This window comes from Kryptolebias marmoratus, linkage group LG12 (assembly GCF_001649575.2).
Source record: "Kryptolebias marmoratus isolate JLee-2015 linkage group LG12, ASM164957v2, whole genome shotgun sequence".
NCBI lineage: Eukaryota > Metazoa > Chordata > Actinopteri > Cyprinodontiformes > Rivulidae > Kryptolebias > Kryptolebias marmoratus.
In genome coordinates this window covers 14,252,612-14,276,729 of record NC_051441.1, presented here as the reverse complement: position 1 = coordinate 14,276,729, position 24,118 = coordinate 14,252,612, and the positions used below count along the sequence as shown (strand labels likewise).

Sequence of the window (24,118 nt, the reverse complement as noted above, 5' to 3'; positions counted from 1 at the left end):
TGAAGTGAAACATTTTATTTTGAACCAAATGCAGCTAAAGATGTCCTCATCCAACTGCGTTCTGTTTGTTTAGATGCCGTTAAAATACCACATTGACTTTTTTTCTACAAAAAAAGAAAGAAAAAAAAAAAAAAGAAATTTAACCCATTACACAGAATAATAAAGGTATACAGAAGAACAGTATGTTACAATAGTACAAATGATAAATTATATTATACAGTTATAATGCCAACGGGTTGAGCACAAATTTAATAAAAACGTAAGCAGCCTGCTCCCAGCACTAAGAGTAGAGACGAGACCTGGGGGAAAGAACGGAGTTGTGTTGACGCGTGTGAAGACTGCGAGCCTGTGAGGTCGGTTAGTCCTGGTGATAAAAGCGAGCTGAATACACGACGGAGGCGCTCGCCACGCGGTTTTGCTGACTAAAACTGCTGTGAAACGGCGTCCGATCGCACCTAACCCACAGTCAAAGGCTAATCCTTCCTGCTTTTTACTCTATTTTACTGCATAAATTTGTTCACGTTTACAAGAGCAGAGGTTAAGGTCTGGTTCTAGTGAATTAAAGGCCAAAGACCGTAGCAAATCCATCTGTTCTTGCTCCAAATTGTTGCATATATTTAAATCGAGAACTACGTTTGCTGGTCTGCAAGCGTTATTCAGTTCATACACACATGTAGGGCAGCCCCTCTTTTTTTTGCCTGAGAGAATTAAAGGTCTGTGTTGGGTAGAAACCACCCCAAGAGTCCCGCAGCCATGAAAGACCTGTGACAGCGCACCAGGAGGGGGCGCCAAACCCACACTGAATGAAGAAGGGGAAAGAAAACGCCTTCAAGCGGTAAACACTGGCAGCTAAAGTGGAATAATTCCAGACATTTACAAACTTTTTTTGTTTTGTTTTGTTGGTTTTTTTAGAATAAGTAAAATCTACACATGTGCAGTTTCTCTTCAGCCTCGTTTCATCAGCAAGCAGAAGAGACGCTCAGCTTGCCGTCTGTAAATCCACTAAGATCAGGACACTTTCTTACACGAGCTCTTAAAACGTAAATTAGTTCTGACTTCTATAATTGTTTAATAATAGCCTCTTATATCGTGAGCATTTATAAACAGAAACAAACAAGTAGTTAGTGAAGTGTGACCCTACTGTCCACAGAAATCACAGTTGCTCTGACTTTGGTAACTGTTGTGCTTCTAAGGAGAAGAAAATTACACAGCCTGTCCACGGAGGGTGAATAAATCAAAACGACACGTGGCTTCGCTAGTGCGCACCTCTGAAACTCAAAGGGTCTGGCTACGGATTTACATCTAATAACAACAACAAAAAGCGAAAAAATCAACAGCGGCTTGTTTGCACGTGCTGCTGCAGGACTGCCCCTCTGTTCCGTCAAGACTGATCCTGGAACAGAGAGTGTGAGCAGCGGCTAACGTTCCTGCAGCTAGATTAGCCGAAGCCAAGTCGGCGCTGCAGCCTTGTTACCGTGGTAACGCTCCTTGCACGGCTGCGTAGTACATATGAACTTAAGGCTAGTGATAGCAGAACCTCTCGTCTCGAGCTGCACTTTGGAAACTAACTTGAGCAAATTCTGAATCCATTTCTTTTTCTTTACTTTTTGCCCAATAAAATAAACTTGGAAGCTAAATGCACGTCGCACACCAAAAGCCCCCCCCCCGCGTCGTCCCTTTGACCCTAGACACATTTAGAAAAAACAACAACAAAGATCCACAATGCCTTTGCAGCATCCATTTTGTTCAATTCAGAAAATACTGAAACAGTTCATCTTTTCCTCGAGAAACATTAATGGGGGGGGGCAGTAGAAAATGCTTTAACGTGTTAGTATCTGAGCAGTAACAGTACACCTGTATATGAGCACACACAAATGTAACATACAAAAAAAATAAGTCTTTAAGCATCGTTTTGTCACTTTAAAAAGAGGGAGTTTCTTCTCAGGAGTGTTCACTGTGACAGTGTTTGACCCCCCCTGGAGGCCGAAGCTCCTGTGGGAGGTCAGAAAAAGGTCCGAGGTGGGAGGATGGGGGGGTGGGAGGGTTGTCTGAGCAGGAGATGTGACTAGTACCGAGAGCCGAGGCAGTGAGTGTGTGTGTGTGTGTGTGTGTGTGAGATGTCTCGTTTGTTTTATCCTCTCTAAGCTAAGGTGTAACGGTGAGTCCAACAGTCGCAGAAAGTAAATGCCCCCCCCCTTCAAAAAAGAAGCAAAAATTGTGCAAAATTCCTGCTCTGTGACACAAACACACACAGACACACACACACACACGCAGAGTATAAAACACATCTGACCATCTTTCATCCTCCAGTGAGTAAAACTCACCAGAATATACACAGTGTAAAATTACTGAGATGTGCACGTGCACACACACACACACACACCAGCTGACAGGGCTTATAAAAGATTAGTTCTAGTGAAGAGATCAGATTCTGGTGTTAGTACAGTTAGACGCTCCTGTCTCCCCCGCCATAAAGGATTAGAGGGGTGGTCCGAAGAGTGAAGAGGCGTCGGTGTGGGAGGAAGACGTTGGGGGGGGGATTCGGGGTTCTGTTCGGCCTCGGTAGAAAAACTGAACACCGCTGCGACTCTGAAAGTTAATAGTTGGACCCAGACTGCTTGGAGGTCGTCCGCATCGTCTTCGGATCAGCCTGGAACACCAAACATTAGGCAGCGTGTAGCTTCGGAGGGAAGAGAAGGAAGGAGTCAGGAACTGTGTGTGTGTGTGTGTGGGAGGGGGGGTTAGTAGCAGGCCAGGCTGCACCTGGTTAGGAGTGGCTTATACATGGATATATGGGATAAAATATCTCCTCGCTCGTGTTGAAGCTTCTTAAGGAGCGTATGATGACGAAGACGACGGCCTTTCACAAGAGAAAGGGGTTGGTGGTTCCAGCGGGTTGCGTCCCTGCCTGGGGGGGCATGCTCATCAGCGGCTGGGGCATCGACATGGAGGATGGAATCCCGGCAGCGCTGGCTCCCATGCCTGGCATCCCGTGACCCATGGGGGCCATCCCCGCCAGGGGCACCATGGTGGCGGGCTGAGCCGAGGAGAGGGGCATGGGCTCTGCCACGCCACCGAAGCCAGAGGGCATCGGGCTGACGCGCATCTGGTTGAGCGTGGGGGGAACCGGCTGGCCCACTTGGAACGGGTTGGCGTGGGACGCTGGAGCAGCAACCCCTGCTGGAAGCCAAACACATCGTCAGTATCAGAGAAATGTAGAAAATGAGCTGCTGGAGCTGCTAGTTTATTTTACAAACTACACCGATAGTTGCTTTTTTTAACAACCCTTAGAAGACCTAAAAATAATAAATAATCACTTAAATCAACTGTAGGCTACAAAAGGCTGGTTGTAGCTGCTGCTTGTAGGTGCAATATTTCCAGTTTGAATTTTTCAGATTTCCTTGTTGATTTTATGGACAGTTTTGACGACTGAAGTACAAATATATGCACAAAACATTTAAGGGGTTTTAAAATTGAAACAGGTGTGCTTCATTCTGATTTTGTATGGGTTTTTTTTACACCTTTGTCTTTATTTTGGCAATAATCATGTAATCCACAAAAACCTTAACTGTAAATCTTTTAGTGACATCAGGTTTACTCTAATTTAGCCTCCTCAACACAGTGGTTGGGCTTTACGTAACCAAGACGTGACAGAATACAGACCATTTATTTATTTATATATGTGAACAGCAGTCTGCTTTTTAAGCAGCTGATTTGTAGATGTTTTTTGTTTTTTTAAAATACTTTTCAGAATCCAGGATAAAGAAAAGGGGGGAAAAAAGGAGACTGGAAACAATTATTTTTCTATACTCCAGTCCCTCTTTCCAAACGTACCCATATGTGGAAAATCCTAAACAAATACCATCCTTTAACAAACTCTGATGGTGGTGAATCATCACGTTTGGGGATGAAATATGGCCAAATTTTATGATTATGTTTACGATTGGAGATCACTCATCTGGAGAAATCAAATCGAACACAATCTCTGTGTCCATCGTGCAATCAAACAATACCACAAAAACATTAAAAAAAAAGGAAAACTGGTCCATGAATATACTGTCTGAGCAGAGCGAGTAGATTTTCGACAGGGTGATGGTTTTGTTTCGACGAGTTCCTACCCGTGGAAGCCAAGAATGGGTTAACAGCTGGTGCCGGCTGGGCTGGTTTGGACACCAGAGAGTCTAAGTTGACCAGGGCAGCGTTGGGTCCCAGGAAGGACTCGGGAGTCTTTCTGGTTGGATGTGTGGTGATAGAAGTAGATGCAGAAGAGGGTACGGGGTCAAAGAAGTCCAGGCTGCTGCTACTAGCAAGACTGACTTGTGAAGGCAGAGAGGACGTTATGCCTCTGTCAACTGGAAAAGAGAAAGCAGGAAGTTGTTTTTGTTGTTTTTAGAGACTCTCTTTGAAAGAGTAAAATAATATATAACCTAACGTATTTTATTTGGCTTATAAACCAGAAACTGCTTCATCTCTCGTACGGTCTCTCATTTTATTTGACTCGTTTTGACTTGTTTATCTTTCAATTTCTGCAAGTCACGGGTCCACCGGCGCACACGAAAGTGTGCCCTTCTTGCGCTCGGGAACCTTTATTCACATTTACTGAAAAATAAACCCGGGTCGATGCAATAAAACGATGATGGTATTACAAGAGTACGTCAGAGGCAGACAGCCTGGCTGTTATCTTGTGCCAACAGTCAGACAGCAGCAGAGGCTGACACAACCTGAGCGCGGCTGCAGAGACGTGAGGAAATGTCACAGAGAAAATCCGTGGTGTCGTAACACAACGTCAGACACGGCGGAGCAAAGAGCGTTTTAAAATCTAATTAATCTTTTAGATTTCCAGTGGAGCAGAATCTGTTTGGTGACCCTCGTTCTGCAGAGAATTTTTTTTTCTTCTTAAACTTCAAACAAGTCCTGTCCTTCCTGCGTCCTTTCTGTGTCCTTCCCGTCCTCGTCTTTATCTTTGGTCTGTTTTCTGTTGAGCTAAAGCTTAAGTCTGACAACGGTGTGACGCTCAAATACTTAAAAGGCCGAGCCAAGCAAGTCACTGAAACCCTGTCAGACACCAATCTGAGTGGTTTTCAGTTTACGATTAAAAGACCAGCGTTTCTGTAAACTAGATGGCGTGAAGATTAAAATGTGTTTAGCGCTGCACGAACAGAAGCTGCATCAGATAACACCACACTGATATGAGACCAGATTTGGGCAGGCGGCATGTTTGCACCATAAACTAGACCTGCTGCTGGATTTTAAATCGGTTTAAAGTAAGAAGACAATCGTGACTTCAGAGGTGCAAACTGCCTCTGCTCAATTCTGGTGACACATACATACAAAGACAAGACATGAATGTCCCTGTGCCCCCTGCAGAGACAAACGTGTCTGCAGACGGGCATGTTTTAAGACACAGAGAGAGGGGGCAAACACAGACTCCGTGTCATTAGAGAGACAAAGACAGGGTGAGTACCAGTGGGGACAGAGGAGGAAGAGCGCAGGCTGTCAAACTCTGAGAAGTCTTCTCTGGATGTACCATTGGACGTACTGACCAGGTCAAAGCTACCTGAAAGGAGACAACCCATCCGCACACACACACACACACGAGACAAAAAATACACAAAGGGCACAAAGGTCATTAAAAAAAAAAAAGAAAAAAAAAGCAACAGAAACACAAAGACAAATGGAAACAAACAGTACAAGTACAGGTGAGCGTAGATACCTCGGTAAAGCCACAAATAAACCTCACAGGTAAACTGAAAGCATGCAGATGGGTGTGATGCTGTTAACTATTCGTGTCCCGCAGTGAGTTTAACCAAAAACACGTGTCTTCAAGTCACTGTCACTGTCTGTCTTTTAACTACATTTCCTCCTCTTACCCACAGGTTAACAGCAAGATTACAACCTTTTCGGTAGGCATTAAAACGGTAGCTGGCGAATGAAATGCATGATCTTGCAAGCATATGTATTTACTTGTGTTGGAGGTCTTGGGGCGGGCAGCTGCAGAGCCCCAGGGGTCCGAGGCGGGAGTGGAGTTTGATGCCCATGGATCGCCGCTCTTCATGGCTGGGACAGAGGAAGGAGCGCCCCATGGGTCGGTGGGCTTGGGGGCGGACCCTGAGGAGAGGTTCGGAGCTTTCACCACATACACAGGAGACATTTTTAGCCCTAGCAGGAAGGTGATTGTTTTTTTAAGATTACCCATAACCTGATCATTCCTGTTTGACTGACAAATTCCTCTCTTCAAATGCATTTCTTTCAACAACTTTATACTTGATTCTTTGTTATTATGGGATGAAAACTGAACCACTTGTCGCACGGAGGATCCCTTTTCAATATGGCTGCAAAGACATCGCTCATGTTCGCCTGTAAGGACAGCCACCACAGTACAAAAGCTTTCTATAAACTACCCAGAAAGAACAACTTTCTCAGCACGGCCAAAATCAAAGCAGTTCAGCAAAACTCAAAATTAATTATTCCGGGGGGGGGGACCGAGGTTCTGGATAATCAGACAAGCCACTTCACTGCTACTTCACTGTGGTACCTGAAGTCTTACCCACAGCAGCGCCGCCAGGAATAATATGGACAGGACTTCAACAAGCTAAATTTGTCTTTGTTTTTTCTACATCTTAGATCAAAGTGAAATGGTCTTCTGGCTCTTTTAGAAAAGCCTCAGGATGTTTAAAGTCTAAGTGTTGTTAGTAAAAAAAAAAAAAAAACAGAGCAGATTTGTGGTGAGCAACAACTGTGTCTTTATTTGTCATTACTGAGAACAAGCCGAGCATCGGTCTGCCTTGCATTCCACTGTGACATTTAGAACATTCTGTTTTTACATTTTCAAAACTGTCTGTGGTAAGTTTTTAAAGATTTGTTTTTCTCCATGTCTAAGTTTGTTAAACAGGTGGCATCTTAAAGAAGTATTATAGTAAATAATTGCTGTCAACTCGTGTATAGTAGCCACCACTTTGCTGTCAAATATGACAAACTAAAAGCAAAGATTTAGACAGTTGTCCTTTATACCTATATTTACAGTATGTATCTATCAATTCATTTTAACAAGAGGTTTGCTGTTTGAGCATCAAATGAATGGAAAGAAGCAGCTGTCCTGCCCACAACAAAGCCCCGTCGCTTGTCTGAAACAAGCGTTACATTTTTATCTCCCTGAGCCTCCCTTCCTGCATCACAAACCCTCCACACTCCTTTTCTTCACAATATCTTCCACTAACTCCCTCCCTGCTCCCAGAGCTGTAATGCTGCCGAGCCTGTAGAGCAGCATTCCAATTAAACAAAGAGTCACAGTCCCACAGGCTGCAGGTGGAGAGCAGAGATGCCTTTCACACACACACACTCACTCTCTCTCACACACACACGCACACACAGTAGCTTCATTCTAAACCCCTTGATGATGACGATTATATCATTTAGAGTGACCTTTACCATTTAGAGTGTATGTACGGTATACGTGCTCACCATAAGGATGCCATGGGTCTGCTGATGCAGCTGCAGCTCCAGCTCCAGCTCCAGCTCCGGCCCCGCCACCAATGCCCCACGGGTCAGCCCTTGGCTCAGGAACATCCATCAGATCCATCAGAGATGACTGTGGCTACAAAGAGACAAAGAACTTGGGTAAGAAACAGAAACAGAACATGGCACCGTTTCTAGAAAGGTTTGCATTCACACAAACACAGAAAACGACCCAAAACGTTGTACTAACTATAGCAGGCCTGTAGGTGGCGCAGGAAACAGGACATGGAGTATGTGCATAAAGCTTACACGTCTGGCAGACTGTTTATATACGAACCATAGACTGAATATATTATACTGTACAGTCTATGGTTTGAATGGCGTCTGTAAGAGGAAGAATCAAATCCTTCTTGGGCGCCAACGATGAATCGGAACCATTACTTTGTGTGACATTAAACAAGACCACACAAGTGCAGGACGATGTTTACTGGGACTCGTATCAGTCCAAACACGTGGACATATGGGATGATTTCAGACCCAGTACCCAGTGAGGAACAGCTGGAGGGAAGGGTTTTCCTCACAAGGCTCAAAACTTATCAGGGTAAACACAATGACTGGTATTCTCATTTTCCATGTTTTTACATTTATACTTGATGTATATTGTTGTTTTTTTTCCTGCAGTGTTTGCTTTAGTACTGTTGACAGTTCAATAAGGTGATAAAACCCTTTCTGGCCTTCAATTATTTGCTGAAATAAGGAACGTATGCTTTGTCCGGTCATTGAAGTAATACAGTAAACAAAGGTTTTGTATTTGCAGCACAAAGGCAAGCATGTAATCTGTCAGTGGTGCTGCTGCATCTGTCACACTTTGGGTTAGGTTTTACGTATTCACTGAAACCACTCCCATGTGGATGGAGCCATAGATGTTTTTTTTATGTTTGTGTGTGTGGGAGGAGAGGGATCTGTTGGGCCATTACAGCACAAATCACTGTTCAAACATACAGTCGTGTCTTTCGGCGCTTAGACAAACAAGAGACAGAGTCAAGCGAACCGTCCTTATTCTAAACTCGTGTCCCAAAACCCAGCCAGAATAATGATGAGAAAACTCTGCTGCACGTTACTGCTAGGAAAGGGTCAGGCAGGGAAAGAGGACGGGGACTGACAAGACTATTTCAGGAGTGCATTTGAGTTAAGGGACGGGTGACTCGGTTATTCCATTAAGTCCTAGAGTTTGCTTGAATTTTACCTCTCTCTTCTTTTTGGGGAGTTTTGCTGAGCCCGGACCTTCTTTCTTACTTTCCTCCAAGGCCATCTGTAGTCTCAGGTCGTCCCCTCTGCGTAGGCGCTCCTCCTAAGTACAAACGCAGCTTCAGTTAACGACACGGGCGAAACTTCCTTCCTACGACGCAGACATATTAGCAAGGCTAATGACGCTACGCATAATCCTCTGTTCACAGTATGCCAAAACTTAAGTAGTTTGGAACAAGTTTCTGTAGTTTGCGAAACAGAACGTGAACATGTTAGAACGTGTGTGTGTGTGTGTGTGTGTGTGTGTATACCTGTTCAGCTGCTTCTCTGCTCATGGCCAAAGCAAGCTGTAGCTGTAGTTCCTCCTCCCCACTGGTCTGAGGTCTGGCCTGCTCGAGCTCTGAACCCGCATTAGGGGAAGTGGCTGAAAGAAAAAAATAAAACAACAAAAAATAAATATCTTTCACCACATACGATTTTTACATCTAATAATATCAGAGAAATCACGTCCCTGACTGTGGACGTCATTTTACCAAGAATAAAGATAATGAGACAAAGCTGACCAAGAGAACAAGCCCCATTTTATTTCACTGTATAAAAATACCATTTGTATCTGCGCTACATCGGATCATGACCTCTGATCAAGTCCAGTCAGCTAATTGGATTGGGACGGGCCATGTGGCAGCCCAAAGAAACAACGTACAGACGACACGTGGCCAACACACACACACACAGGCTAGAAGTCAACATTAAGCCTCATTAAGGCTGTCAACACGGTCTTCTTTAAAGGGACAGTTCAGCCTTAAAGTGAGGTTCAATAAAATGGTATAGGCAACTAATATCTTATTTGTAAATAGCTTTTTGAAGAACTTCAGTTTGGAGAAATAAAGACTTATTTTGATGGAATTGATGAACTAATGGCTAGTCCAACCAAAGTAGATTCTTGCCATCCTTACAAACCTTTACATAGCTGTCAGTTTTGCATTACATTGTTACGCCAGCAGAAAAAAAATATATATATATTCCTGCAACTGAAGTGCTAACGCTAGCTGCTCCTGCGGTTATTTTTTTGTTGCAAATGAGGAAAAAAAGGTATTTAAATAACAGTATGGTGAAACTGAGAGCAGCCTTAAGGCCTAAAAGCCTAAAAGACAGAGGTCCGCTCGGTCCAACCGCTATCCTGTCAGGATTTAACCATTTCTCCAAACTGCGGTCAAAGAGTCATCTGCAGCAGGTGAGATATTGGTTGTTCGCAACCTTTTCACACTTTAAATGAGCTGACCTACCCTTTTAATTCATTCAGTGACTATGTGGGACCGAGTTTTAAAGTCGCTGCTTCGTCGTTTCCACTGGAACGGCCACGTTCTGATCGGTTTTGGTTTCTTTTCCTCAGTTGAATGTCCGTGCCTACCAGTTTGAGACTGTGTGAACGCCGTGGGTGTACTAGAGCTGTAAACCTGTTCTCTTCAGCTTAACCCATTATTGTTCAGGTGATGATTCACATCTGAACATGATTTATTGTTAATGGAGTGTGTTGGAAAAAAAAAAAGAGACAAACTTCTAGGGCGGCAATACCAACAGCAAATGGTTTTTACTCCCCTTCTGTCTACCTGATTATTTTTCTCTGCACTTGTTGCAAATAAATGCACACAGTTTCCAAAAAACACATGACCACAAATGAGTTACGTTATGTAGGCTGCAGGGATGCTGACGTTCAAAGAACACAAAGAAGAGTGACACGAGTGCGACATGAATGACAGTTTCACTATCCGACGAGACTCTCGCCGCACACGTAACCAACGTCTGTGACGCCACTTCTGGATCCTCCCCAGACTTTGTATACAAACACGAAATTCTGTGACGATCAACCTTTCCGTTACGCAGTAATGTGTCAAACTACGAAGACGGTTCCTGTAACAATTAAAGTGCACCCGACCTCCTTTGAGATGCTTTGTTAGGTTTACAGTGTGTTGAAGAAGCAACAGTGCAGGCAACATTCATGAAGACACGACGGCAGACGAACAACATGAAAGAATCAGGTGGAAATTCTTTCAACTTTACCTGATTTTATAAGAATACCACTGTCTAACTCAGGTTTTTGTCTATACTGTCAGCACTGCAGTCATTTTAAATAAAAAGAATGTCAGTAAATATCCACAGCTAATGTTTAACAGTCATATCAAATCGTTAGATTATCACAAATGAACGCATTTTTTGATATAGATTAAATTCAAAAGCAATGCAGTGGTGGACCACTACCCAGATATCTCAAAAAGCCAAAGTACTGTTCATATTCTGAATAAATAAGTCACAATTTTTTTCCCTTTTTCAGGTTCAGATCAGAGTGCTTGTCTTTGAGATTCTCTCAAACTTTTTGTTGAAGTCTCCACATTTCTTAACATTTCTTTAATTCTTGTCAAACTCCCGTCGCTGCCACTTTGTCTGAGGGAAACTGACCGGAGGGGGGTTCAAGGTTTGTTGATGTAGTTACTCAGACAATATTCTGTCTTTCTTGTATTTCATTCACCAATTTCTGGTTTTAAAATCTTTTTGTATATACATATATTAAACTAGCAGCAAAAATAATATCAAAATAAGCTGCTAGACTAAAGCTGGCAGCTTCACGGTTGTGAGACAAAATGACGCATAAATCTCTACGCCAGCTAAAACAACAGTTTCATGCCCGCCACTGTGGGAATAAACCTTATATGGAGAAGTTCTTGGTACTGTTCTCACACAGTTGTCAGTATAAGGAAAAAAAAACAAGAAACAACACTTTAAATTTGCCAGCAGTTCTTCTACCGATTTTAAGTTATGACTCCGTGAACACTATGCAATTTCAGCTATGAATAGAACCCCGAATTTTCGACAATGAAACTGCCTGATCACAACCCGTGCTGTCTGTGATGGATTTATGATGAGATACTGGGGCATGACGTTCTAATTAACGGGTGAGAGGCTTGAAAACCCAAACACAAATCCAGACACTTTGTCTCTACAGATGATGCATTCAGTGGCCGTTGAAGAAGGCAGTCTTTTTAAATATGCATCATTTCTTTAAATGTGTAAAAAGGACAAAAGCAAAGAAAGAAGCTGGACTAAAAACTGCTCAGGAACCACTACAATAAACACACTAAACACAACTGTAGGATTCAACTGAGAAAGGCCACAAACTCAATCATTTCTTTCAGATTAGCACATTTCGACAAAAACATTATTTTAATTCAAAGAATAACCTGATCATGGTGATTTCAAAGGTGATTTCCCAGACTGTCTGACAGAACAGGCAACACAAAGCAGCAGCTGAGGATAACTTTCTGTGCTTTTAAACAGTTTGTTGTCATGCTGACACATTATGCTATATTACGTATCCCTGCATGAGTAAAGGGTGAGATAAGCACATATCAGGAGAATGAACGAATGAATCACTGCAAAGTGGTCTTATGTTTGTTGTCTAATACTCTGAGAAAAATCACATAAATCTTAAAGAGTTATTCTGACAGAAGTAAGATATTTCTGCAATGGAAGTGCACCAGCTAGCTGCTAATATCTATCGTTAAAGGAAATATTACAAACAGCTGTAAAGTTCTATGTCCAGTAAATAACTGCGGATTGTGAAAATGACAACAATGTTAAAAAGTTTCTAAAATAATATCTGCATGTTTTAAGACAGCAGCAGTCCACTTTGGTCTTGGCAAAATCAGAATAAAACTGTTTCTCCAAACTGAGGTCTTTCAAAGAGCCGTCTGCAGCAGGTAGGATATTGTTCGTTCAAAGGCCTTTCCACAGAAAACCTCTTCAAAAAGGTCTTTCACGCATTTTGATGCTGACTCACGTGAAGCTGGATGACTGACAAACAATTAAAAACAGACGCAATTTTCTTTTGATACAGGATAAAAATCAAATCAAAACTTTTATTCCCAAAAATGATGAATGTTGTACCTAAAACTTAGCAGTTTTACATATACTTTATGAGTTTTGTCTTTAACACATTGCGCTGAACTATTGCATTTGCGTATATTGAAAAGTGAAAGAACTTATATACATAACAGGTGTATTATGTGTATTATGCATGTACACTAACTATATTATTATGTATTGCTAGAGACAGGAACGGACAAAAACAAATCCTTTGTGATTTAACCTATTTGATAAATGAAGCTGATTTAAAAGTACATTTTTATATTATACATTAAATGAAAATTCCTTCTGCTCTGAGACACTTTAGGGAACGGGGGACTGATTAGGCTTACGGTAACAGATGTACGACCATTCATTCACACCATGTCTGGACAACAATATGCGGAAGGTTCAACTGGAATTCTCCACATCCCCCCCAGAGATACCCTGACTGAACTCCTATTGGTCAACCGGTCCATCCGTTTTCTCCACTGATGACTCAGCAGCTGAAAGCTTCCGGCTGTGTGAGCCGCACACTCACACACATTGTGTACGCAGACAGAATGTAGGCCAAAAAAAATATGGGTTCAGCACACCATGCAAGATTCATGCAGGGGGGGAACCAGGCATGGCAACAAACAAGCACGAACCAACAAGCTTGCGTGCGCACACACAGTCATCCCGCTGGGTGCAAAAAGGACTGAGGGTCAGTGTGAAAGGAAAAGAGGCCAGGGTTCATTCTTTCATTACATTTTTGCACTTTCTCTCTGTTACCCCGTTTTCCTGTTTAACTCGGACTTAACTGCAATTCCTCACTCCTTCCTGTACAAACGGACCCAAATCAGAAACAAAATCCACTCTTTTGATTCAATGTATTTTAGATCTCTATACATAAAGATATTTGTGGTGATACAGAAACTGGAATAAACTCCTGAGTTACCCTAACCTGACCCGTAAATATAAATCCTTGCTACACTCTCGCTCTCTCAAGAGAAATGAGTTCATCACTGAAAAGAGGAGCAGATTCCTCTGTCGTGTAGATGAAAGATGATTGGTGGTGGTGGTGGTGGGGGTGGGGGGGGCTCTTCTTCCTCTCCGGTTTGTGTGTGGGAAAGGAAGAGAGCTCAGGAATGCAGCCCTGGTGCAGGACTGCGAGCCAGAGACAGAACAAGGGGGAGGGGAAGGGTTTCAGGGAGTAGGCCAGAGTTACAGCAGTAATAATCATCCTTACACTTGTCGTTTCAACAGATGGGATGAACCCCGCGGGCTGTGGGAGGCAACGACAAGGGCACACTTACAGCCATGGTAGGAGGCAGGCGAGCCCTCCGATTTGCCGTACTCCTCGCTGTAGGATGTCGAGAGGTTGGGCTGGGACGAGCCGCGACCAAAACCCATTTGGCTGCTCCCCGTGGACACCTGGGCCATTCGCTCCTTCGTCTTCAAAGCCTGAGACCTACAAGGAAGAAAATAATATATATATTGGGATGAAGTTTGATGACCATAAAACAAGGATCTAAACTAAACCCAAATCTAAACTGATGAGGACAGGGTTTTAACACATTTTATATGTTAAAATGACATATTTAGACTCAATCTTTCTGCTTTTTCTGTAAACATTTACATGAAAAAGCTTGTAACGTCACTGTAATTCACTATACTCTATACAGTGGTGTCATTTAATTTTTTCAATTAGTTTTTTTTGCTTTATAACACATCTGAGCATAAACATTTACCTACAACTGAAATATATTGTTTTTCTTTAAAGGCTCCAGTTAGGTTTCCTGTCACACTAACTGTGACTCTAATGTGAAATATACCCTGCTCATTTTAGCAATTTTGACTTTTTTTTTATTTACGTAATCAAGTCTAGAAACACTAACACTAACCACACCTATCCAGATCTGGAAAATACTAATACAATTTCATTCTTTTATAGGCTTTTTTAGACTGCGAAGGAACCCTGTGAGTAAAAACCGTCCATTTAAATTACACGGCAGCATAAGAAAAGATTAGTTCACTCAGAAACCATTTTTTTTTTTTTTTTACCATTTTTCAACAAAAACCTTTTATTTTTAAGCAAAGGCCCAGTCAGGATTCTGGTCATGTGTAGGATTTTGTCACACACTCTGACTAGAGCTGAATAATATTAGAATATGTGATATTATTGTTTAATAATGCCATGATGATTTATTGTGGAAAAACCCCACCTGTCCTCACTTTACATTTTCTTCTCTTCTGTTCTCTCGTTCATCTAAAGCAGGTTTGGGCCAAATATATTCAAAAATAAAGAAATGAATCCAGTTGTATTTCTGAATGAATGAACTCTCACCTCTCTCCTTTGAGGCGGTCCTCGTCTTTGAGCAGGACCACCAGCTGCTTGCTCTTCTCCCTGACGTTGATGCCCTGGTCCTTGCCGTCCCTGTCTATGTACTGGAAGTCCTTCAGCGTCTGGATGGCGAAGATGTTCTCCTTGCACTGCAGCGCCACCCTCTCCGAGCCCGTCTTGATCAGGTAGTCGAGCAGGGTGAGGGCTTTGTAGACGTGGCGCCAGTTCTTGCCGTGGTCGTTGAGCCGCTTCCAGATCATGTTCATGATTTCGCTGAAGGCCACCACGTTGTAGGTGAGGTCCGCGATCTCGGACATGAGCGAAGACGAAGGGCCCCACGGGTCGTTGGACGTGGCCTCTCGGACCTTCTTCTCCGCGTCCGAGTAGTTGTTAACCACGTTTTTCATCTGCCGGCGGATGGTGCTTGGCATGGTGGCAGCGGTGAAGGTGGGATAGACGGAAAGAAAAAGAAGAACGCGCTCTCTTGTAGGAGAGGAATCTGGACACTAGTCGTGTCAAAGTTTGAAGGTCAACACAAAATGTGCAAGTGTCTGTATCCTTCAGAAGTTTGGGTTACTTCCAAGTGTCTGTGTCCTTTGTCAGGTTTTTTTTTAAAATCCTTTTATGTTCGGGAGCGTTGTGTGTGTTTAAGAGGCTTCTCCAGGCCAGCGCAGTGTTCCTGAGTCCTCCTGAACAGCGTCTGTTAAAAACATCTCCACACACAGCCCAGGCTGCACACAAGTCCTCACAGCCACCTACAACGACAAACAAACGAGTGTAAAACAAACAAAGAGGACAGCTAAAAAAAAAGGACAACAACGAAAAATTAGAATATCAAACAAAACGGCGCTAAAGTAATACTTACTTCACATCATTTTCTGACTATTTCCTGCAACACCTGAAGATTTATTTCTGCCTGAACAAGTTTAAGACTCTTGAAAATCTGCTAAAGCCACACTAGATACCGCTCTAAAACCTGTCCCAGTTTTCACAGTTCGACAATACGATCATCTGGTTTGTATTTATAGAAGCGGCTGTAGTGCCTGTCTTTGTGAAACTAGACAAACATGTCTCATACTTTCATACTTAGCTCAGCGTTTTCCACGCCTGCCTACTTCGTATCAGATGCGACATGAGTGCCGGTGACAAATAACCCGTGTCTCAGCTTTCAGATTATTATTGGGTTTATGGTAATTTGGAACAGCGGCAAATTGCGGACGCTGAAAACGGACGTCGGTGTCTTGCGAGCCTCTCGGAAGACTTCGGGGGGCGGGGGGGGCTGCAAGCTGGGTAGGCTCGGGGAACAATCAGCTGAAATCCACCTGTAGCTTAATTCAAAAATCGTTTGTTTTTATTAAAAACTAATTAAGAAATGTACACAAAATTGGCTCAAAAGGTATTTACTACTTTTTGCGGAGCAGCAGACTTATCTGTTATAGGCTGGTAAATTTTAAAAAATTGTTTTTACCAAGCAGAAAGAAAATCAATATGATTAACCGGACTGATAATAATTAATACACAAACCCTTGAGCATTAGCTTGATTTATTCTGAAGTCGTTAATTAAAAACAACCAGAAAAATCCCTTTCTTCTAAGCAATTCATTGTAATTTACTCCCAACTGTTGTTTTGACCTTAAAACTATTGTCAGTGTAAAGTGTAAAGAACAAGTTTGAGCTTATTCTATCTGATCTGATGTCACAATAGATACGATTAAAAGAAGTTGCACAATTTCAATTTACTGCTGTTGAAATGCTTCTGGTCTGATAGTAAAATTGAGCCACGCAGAGCTGAATTTCAAATTTCGCTGGTTAAATTTCACATAAATTTCTCAACGCTGCCAGACCGTAAATGCATCTCTGTCTACGTTCGAGCGCAGCAGCGCAGTGTTAAGAATGAGAATCCGTTTCCACAGCGTGGTGGGTGGCAGAGGAGATAAGCCTGTGGGATGATACCTAGAAGAGTCGCTGATGAGGTCTTGTTTCTCAAAGATCAATGGCCCAGGCTCGTAATCATTTCCCGACAAACAAATACAGAAAGAGAAAGTAACCCACACCTCCACGTTCCGTATGAAAACTCTTGACCATGAGAACCCCCCCCTGAGTAGTGCGGAAAAAAACACTTTACCTTTATGAGTCTGCTACTTACTACGTAGTGTTTTTGTGTTTAGGTCATGCAGCCCGTTGGAAAGAAAATATCAAATTCTGTGAATTACGTGGTTTAGATGGAAACTGCACACTGTCATAAAACAGATTGACAACTTGCAGCAAACCGTAGCCGATCCTGTTTAAATCATTGTAAAAAAGGTTTCCTGTGTTTCTCTGCCTGCTGCTGAAGAGCGATGATGACTTATCCTGCTCTGTAATCTGATCTCTGTATCAAACGTGCACCAACAGGCCCCATAACCAAGGCCTTTAACAGAGAGAGAGGGGAGAAAAAAAAGCTTTATTTCCTATGCAGACTCTGTGTTATGACTTAACCATTCAATTTCTTTTCAAACTTTATAAGTAGCGTGCGTCTACGTGCACAGGCGCTTTATGTTTTATCCAGCTTCCTGCCTGGTAATGCCACGGATAGACAGCTGGAGGCAACAAGGGTGAAGGAAACAAGGGGTGTATGTGCTTGGGGGGGATAATAAAACAACTTGGCACAACCCATAAATTCGCAGAGAAATGTGATTCCTGTGGAGCATGCTCTCCCTCGAATAAAAAAAAAAAAAAAAAAAAAATCCCTTATCACCCTCCTCCCTGCTGCATCCGCATGAATGCAGGACGGACCTAATGACGCATCTGCTGCTATAATCACCTATTCACCCACGGCTGACGGGAGGAAGAGAGGAGAGTCTGTCTTGTCCGTCCCAGCCTCCTCGCAGCCCCCCCGCTTCAAATCCCGGAACGACCCCCACCGCCACCCCGCAGCAGACACCCCGACCCGCTTCTGCTCGGTCCAAAAGAGACGGCGCTCGGCTCGGGGTTGGGTACGTCCAAACAGCCGTGTTGTCAGCCTGGTCAAACTGTCAGTTTATGCGTATAAAATCAGGAAGTAACCTGATGATCACAGAGCTTATTTGGTGCTGTATGAAACAGATGGTGGGCTTAAATCCCTCTGCTAACCGCTCTACTTCTTCCCCTAAATACATCCAATGCACACCAAGAAAGGTGGCGTACTTCTTCCAGACCTGCTCCCGCCTTCGAATCGCTGCTATTTACAATCCAATCAGTGGTTCTCCTCTTACAATAACTACCCACAACATACAGATAACAAATCCTGTGGGTTGTGTGGGTTAGAATTTATTAGAAATCTGTAGACTTTGCAATGAAGAACATGCAGGAGGTGCAAAGTGACAATACTTTCCGGTGAGATAAGGATTTCGGTAAGGTTTCTTGCAAGCAACAGTAAACCTTAGACAACAGGCCGATTCTGTGATCGTTTTGGCCACAAAATGAGACCAAAAGAAATTCAAAAAGAACTCTTAAGTGCACATTATTTCAAATCACATTCCCAGTGCACACAGAAAGTAACGTTGACCACTAAAAGCAGAGCTCCCCCTGTAGTGGTGTACTTCCTGTTTATCCAAACCAGCTTCTGGCCAGCTGCGAGACGCGCTAGCAACGCATTTTTATCACGATGAAACGCTTCAGGTCCAAATCATCTGTCGTTGGACTGACTCCAAAAGATGGTTGGTACTTCCTGAAAGTTTCACTGAAATCCACCCAGTGACTTGTGAGATATTTTGCCAACAAGCGGGGTTGACTTTGTTTAATTTTTCTTGCCGAACCAGAAATCACTCCAAAGAAAGATATCTTGAGGTGATGTGCTCGAAACCAAATATACCAGCTTCCTACTGGATTACATCAACAATAAAAACTCTTTCAGTTCTGCAGTTTTAAGTAACTTAAAATAAGCTGAAAGACTGCAACCTCAAAGTCTGGTTAGTGAATAAGCTGACAACAAACAAGCAGTAGTTCCATTTTGTGGTATTATGTTATCAAATGAAAGGAAACTTGACATTCTACTCGTGAAAGGTTTGCAGCAGGTGGCGTCCCGCCGGGCCGCGACCGAGTCGGTGAACGGCATTCACGAGGGAGCCTCCCAGACGTTTTGCAACTCTTGCGGGGTTCCAAACTTCCCCGTGTGAGTCGCAGAGGCGCCCAGCCCTGGAACATTTGAGTTTTGAACATTTGTGCAATAACTCTTTCTCTTGAAACAGTCAAGAGTCGGGCGTCTCCAGCTCATCTCGAGAGCCGAGCTTGAGTTACATTAACCCCCAAACAACCTTTAATAATGCAGGAATTGTGTTAGAAGCATAAAAGTTCAAATCAAAAACATGTATTTTGACAGCGAATGTGGCTTTAAATCATAAACGTGGGGGGGCTGGCTGCAAAGGTGGGTACAAAACGACCCGACAAAGTAATGTGCGCAGCCAAGAGTATAGTTTTGGGCACAAAAAAACAAGTCATGAGTAGCCTGTGCTACGTAGTGAAGAGTAGTATTTCGGTGGGAGCTCAAGTGAAAATTCCCGTTTTTCTTGCAACTTTGAGTCACCAACCAATCTCAGCTCAGTAAGATACCAACCCTAGATCCTCATACTTCCAACTATTCTTGGCATCGCTGAGCGGCCCGACGGCGCGCTCCTGTCAAAAACAAAAGCGACCGCCACGGAGGAAAGCAACAAGTCAAAAATAGCTGCGCGTCTTGGTTCCAACCCAGGCAAATGGTAATTGGAATTAAGGCTTTGAGAGAACAGGTCCACCTTGTCACACAGAAAGAGAAAAGCTGATAGACATCTTGCACAACCGGGCACCTGTGTGTGAGTGTGACTGATTATGCTGATGGGCTGGGAGAGCAGCAGCAGCAGCAAGTTGCTCGGCCACTTCCTTTTAGAGACGTAGAGCCACGAGTAAAACCACAGATAATGTGCCATCTTGAGAATCAACACATAGATCCGGACTCTAATATGTTCAGACCATTATTTGTAAGGTAACAAGACAATAGGAGGAGGGGGGTACTTTGTGATCGCCTTTTGTCCTCTCTGAGGCAGGGACGAAAGGACGGTGATGGTGCATCTGTCCACCACCGAGACTGGACCGATCGTCCTGACAACAGACAAAAGCCCTGCCCCTCCTCCTACGGCCACGTTTTATCGGGGCTTCGTGGAAAAGGCGCACATTCGGACGTCAACCCCCCACCCCTCTCTCTCTCCCCCCGCCGGAGCCCGGCTAAGAGCCCCGCTGACCCCGGTGCGCTCGGCGGGCAGCGCCCACACAGAAATGACTCGCCCGAAATATGAGGAAATGCGTGAAGTTTCAGCACAGCACGCTCTCATTTGGCACCATCCTTTTTTTTAAGAACAAGAGAAACTGGTAAAGGAAATACAAAAGAAAAAAAAACATAAGTCGCTTCTAAAGAAAAAACAAATCACTGCGCCTGATAGCACGGAAGCTAAAGTAGCGTCAATGACAACTTTAACGACTGATGATGGGTGTAGCATAATTTAATTTTTACCAACTTCCCATTTAAACACCTTCCGATACAGCTCTCCCATTTGCTATTCAAACACGTGATTAACCGTATCCAAATGGGCGCAGACTTCTAATAAATACTACTTATTAGCCGGTGAAACAATGTTAACTTTAAGGCTTTGCGCTGCCTAGTTTTCTCGAAGTATTTACCAAAGTGTGTGCCTCAAAGTTAGCTCGGTACATACTTTGTACCAGTCAGTTGTCCTAAAACAGCTTGTTGCGCTCGACAAAAAGACCAGTGAACGAACGCTGTGTTCAATTTCAATGAGAAAACTTGGTGTTGAAAAAAGTTAAGAGCAAAGCTAGCCTGAGCTCTGGATGGGTCAGCTAGCTCAACATACTCTTCTCCCGTAGTTCAGAGGAAAAAAAAAGACAACTGTTGATCACTCACCATCTATGGAAGCTTAAATGTATCTGCTGGGGATGCTGTAAGCCCCAAAACCCAAATATGCACCCATTCCGGTGTGCTCTCGAACGTGTTTTTATGTTAGGTATGTAAATTAGCATGCTATGCTAGTTCGAGCTAGCAGCCAAGACGGGTGCTCGGTAGAGACATCACCGAGGCAAACTGGATTACAGGACACCCTGGGAAAAACAAAAACAACTCGACTGCAAATAAAAGTCACTGCTCACTTACCGCAATTTGTTTCAGGACGCGTCCAGTTTCGCTGCTACTCCGCGGATACAAACCTTTGAAGAAGTCTGGCTAAGTCTAACAGGGGGGGTGGAAAATCACGACGGAGTACTTATTTCGGCGTTCAAGGAGCTTGTTGCGCCTCCGCCTAGCTGTGTGCCGCTAATGCTAATCCAAGCTAAAGCCAGAGCTACACGTATCCCCTCCTCCAGAACATGGCGGGCAGAGCATGGAGGTGGGAAGCGCGGGGAGGGGGAGGAGGCGGCGGCGGAGGGGGGGTGGCCGGGAAGGGTGTGACCGAGGCGGCCTGGCGAGCCGGGGGGAATGGACACGGACGGAGTTAATGAACACCGGGCCCGTGGGCAAAAGAAACGGTAAAGTCCCCCATGCTCAACTTATGAATGACAAGAAATGATAGAAAAGGAATTAAAATTATTATATAAATCAGCAGCAATTTAAACACTTTTTCGTTGTAGTCATTTTAAGCTTGTTTTACTGCCACCCAGGGGGGGGTAAGGGAATCAAAAGGGAAAGAATGTTTTTGCCTGTGTTCGTTTGTCTGTTAGCAAAATATCTCATGAACCACTGGATCGACTTTAATGCAACTCTCAGGAAGAAATCACTGGATATATACCTACATCTGATTAACTTTTAGAGTTGAACCTATTTAAGATGGCCGCCACAGCTAAGCCAGATTAGAAAACACAAAAATGCATATAACCCAGTCAGTTTTATTGATATTAAGCTGAACTTTGGTGTGGTAGTAGCTGAGAGTCATCTTCAAAGCACAACTGGAGAACTAACACATTTTGGTCTCCTCATGACCGGTGAGCGGCTGAGCAGGCGTCTCCGGTAAACCGTGTTCTCCTTCCGCCGTTTTGTTGTTCCTCACTTGTTGAGGGAGGAACAGGAAGGTGCATGTCACGAGTCGTCGGAACAAGGAATTGCCTGGCGGTGTGTTGCAGGTGTGTCGGGCGCAGGCCGCAAAAAAAAAAAAAAAAAAGTTTGCAGGGCCGCATTCCAACAGCCAGGCGTTCCTCTCCGCCCCGTCGTCTCATCGAGGGCGGGGTCGAGGGCGGTTCACACACACGCGTGTGTCAGACGCACGTGCGCAGCGAGCTCTGGTTCGCTCGGATCAGGCCGTATAAATAGGCGAGGGCGCTTTCCCTGAAAAGTATACGGCACGCTAAGAGTAAATTTAGAGCTAGGCAAGAATACGTCACCGGGGACCAGCTGAACAACTTCCTACGGCGAAGCTTCAGTACCTCCTGGGCTAACGAGGGCAGAAAATAGTGATATTTCACTCTTTCTTTAACTGCGGGATCTCCCTGACACTCCTCTCCCAAGGCTGAGAAAACGAGATAAGCCAACGGAAGCCTAATCCCAGCTGATGTAGGTGCGTTCGTAGCTCTCCACAGAGGGTTGGAAGACAAAGACAAAAAAGGGGGATTTAAATGTGAATTCAAACAGTGCGTTGGTGTAAGTCAACCTTTATTTCTTTAAACAAAAAGCAGGAAACAACTTCGCACGTTTGGATTTAAGCGGAACTAATTTGAATAAACAGGTTTTTTTCCAGTGGATGAAAGGTTTTCTTGGAAATATTATTAATATTTTGGTGACACTTTCTCTTTAAAATACATCAACGGGTTTCTGTGCTACCTGGGACCGAATCACCTGACTTCCAGCCGAAGTGGGGTTTCGTAGAAAGGTGTTGCACAAATAATATCCTACCTGTCGCAGATAAGCTCCTTAAAACAATCCGTTTGTCAAAGAAAAAAAATCACGCTAACGCTATTTCAACAACCATCACATTCGTGAATCGTGGTTATTTACATAAAATTCTAGGGTTATTTGCGGACACAGGTAGCGGTAGCAGCTAGCTGAAGCACTTCCTGTGCACCCCCCAGCAGGAATATCATAACATTTTTGTCGAAACAACCATGTAGCTTGTCACTTTGGTCAGAACTAAACCCTGACCACAACGGTGAATGCACAAAGTTGTAGGCTACGACATTGCGTAATGAGTTGCACTTGGAGTATGTGTTGAGAGTCGGCCTCAACCGTAACCGCCACAAATTTGAGCGTGACACCTGTAAAACTGACCGAGCTACGGCAATTCCCGCGTTTGCTGATTCCGGTTGGCTGTGGAGGCCATCTTGAATTGGGTTGACTCTGAAAGGTAAATCTGCTGCAGATGCACGTCCACTGATCGCATCCTGAAAGTTTCACTAAAATCCATCCAGTGGGTCGTGAGATATTTCGCTAACAGACACAAAGCGTTCACTCCAAACAGGTAATGAATAATTTACACACAAATCTCCCACGAGTAGTTAGTGCTCACGGTACAAAATGGGGATCGAGCTCAGCTACTACCACACAAAATTAAATATTTGTCCACTTTTCTGCAGGGGGCAGTAATGGAAGCCGTCCAGCAGAGGGCAGTATTGTTCTGTTTTGAATCCATAGCTGAGGCGGCGTGTCCAGCAGAAGCCCCACAGCAGCGTGTGCCCTTTAATACGCCATCATTACTGATGCCCGTTGATTTGGAAACATTAATAACGTTAACCTCATGTGAGCACTTCCGTGTAGGAAGAGTTTTCAGCACCCGTGGGTCAAATCAGCTGACTGCTATCACCGAGAGGTCACGCTAAAGGTGCGAAGAAGACACCGTTCAGGCTCGTCTGCCTCTTCAGTCAAAATGCAAGACAAAACACAAAGCAAGGTTCAGCCTCCGTCCCATCTCGCTCGTGTTACATAACCGAGCAGCCTCTCGGCTCCGAAAGGCAGCCGCGCACGTGACTCGTATCGGCGTGCATCTTCTTCCTGCGGTCAGGTGCTTCAGGCGTGCGCCACAGCAACAGGCTCAGGGCTCAAGGCCGGCGGGGGGCGGGGCTTAGTGTGGCCTGCAGGGGATATGATGGTCCATCAGCAGCACAGCAGACAGGATCGTCTATAGTTGTTAACATCTTTTTACACAAGATTCAGGATGTTTCATGAACCACTGGATGGGTTTCAATGAAACCTAGGGAGAGTAA

General features: G+C 44.0%; 2 protein-coding genes across 5 annotated transcripts in view; one reads left to right on the top strand and one right to left on the bottom strand.

Moving 5' to 3' along the window:
* On the bottom strand, window positions 1–21,300 carry epn2 (epsin 2). 3 transcript variants are annotated; one of them, XM_017428148.3, is made up of 10 exons: window positions 21,087–21,300; window positions 14,933–15,684; window positions 13,902–14,056; window positions 9,015–9,127; window positions 8,702–8,806; window positions 7,462–7,594; window positions 5,965–6,108; window positions 5,465–5,557; window positions 4,119–4,352; window positions 1–3,177 (listed from the first exon to the last, which is right to left on the bottom strand). In XM_017428148.3, the coding sequence occupies exons 2-10, from the start codon at window positions 15,358–15,360 to the stop codon at window positions 2,864–2,866; spliced, it is 1,719 nt and encodes a 572-aa protein (XP_017283637.1). In that variant the 5' UTR covers window positions 15,361–15,684; window positions 21,087–21,300; the 3' UTR covers window positions 1–2,863. The 3 variants fall into 3 exon arrangements, with proteins under 3 accessions (XP_017283637.1, XP_017283636.1, XP_017283638.1); XM_017428147.3 differs by having other exon boundaries at window positions 1–3,180; window positions 21,087–21,299; XM_017428149.3 differs by lacking the exon at window positions 5,465–5,557 and having other exon boundaries at window positions 1–3,180; window positions 21,087–21,299.
* Window positions 21,301–21,356: 56 nt separating this feature from the next.
* The window catches only part of grapa (GRB2 related adaptor protein a), a 31,794-nt gene continuing 29,032 nt past the window's right edge, over window positions 21,357–24,118 (top strand). The window contains exon 1 of one of the 2 annotated variants that reach the window (XM_017428107.3): window positions 21,357–21,457. The gene's annotated coding sequence lies outside the window, so the exon portion shown is untranslated. The remainder of the gene's footprint in view (window positions 21,458–24,118) is intronic. The other variant, XM_037978573.1, reaches the window with a different exon arrangement.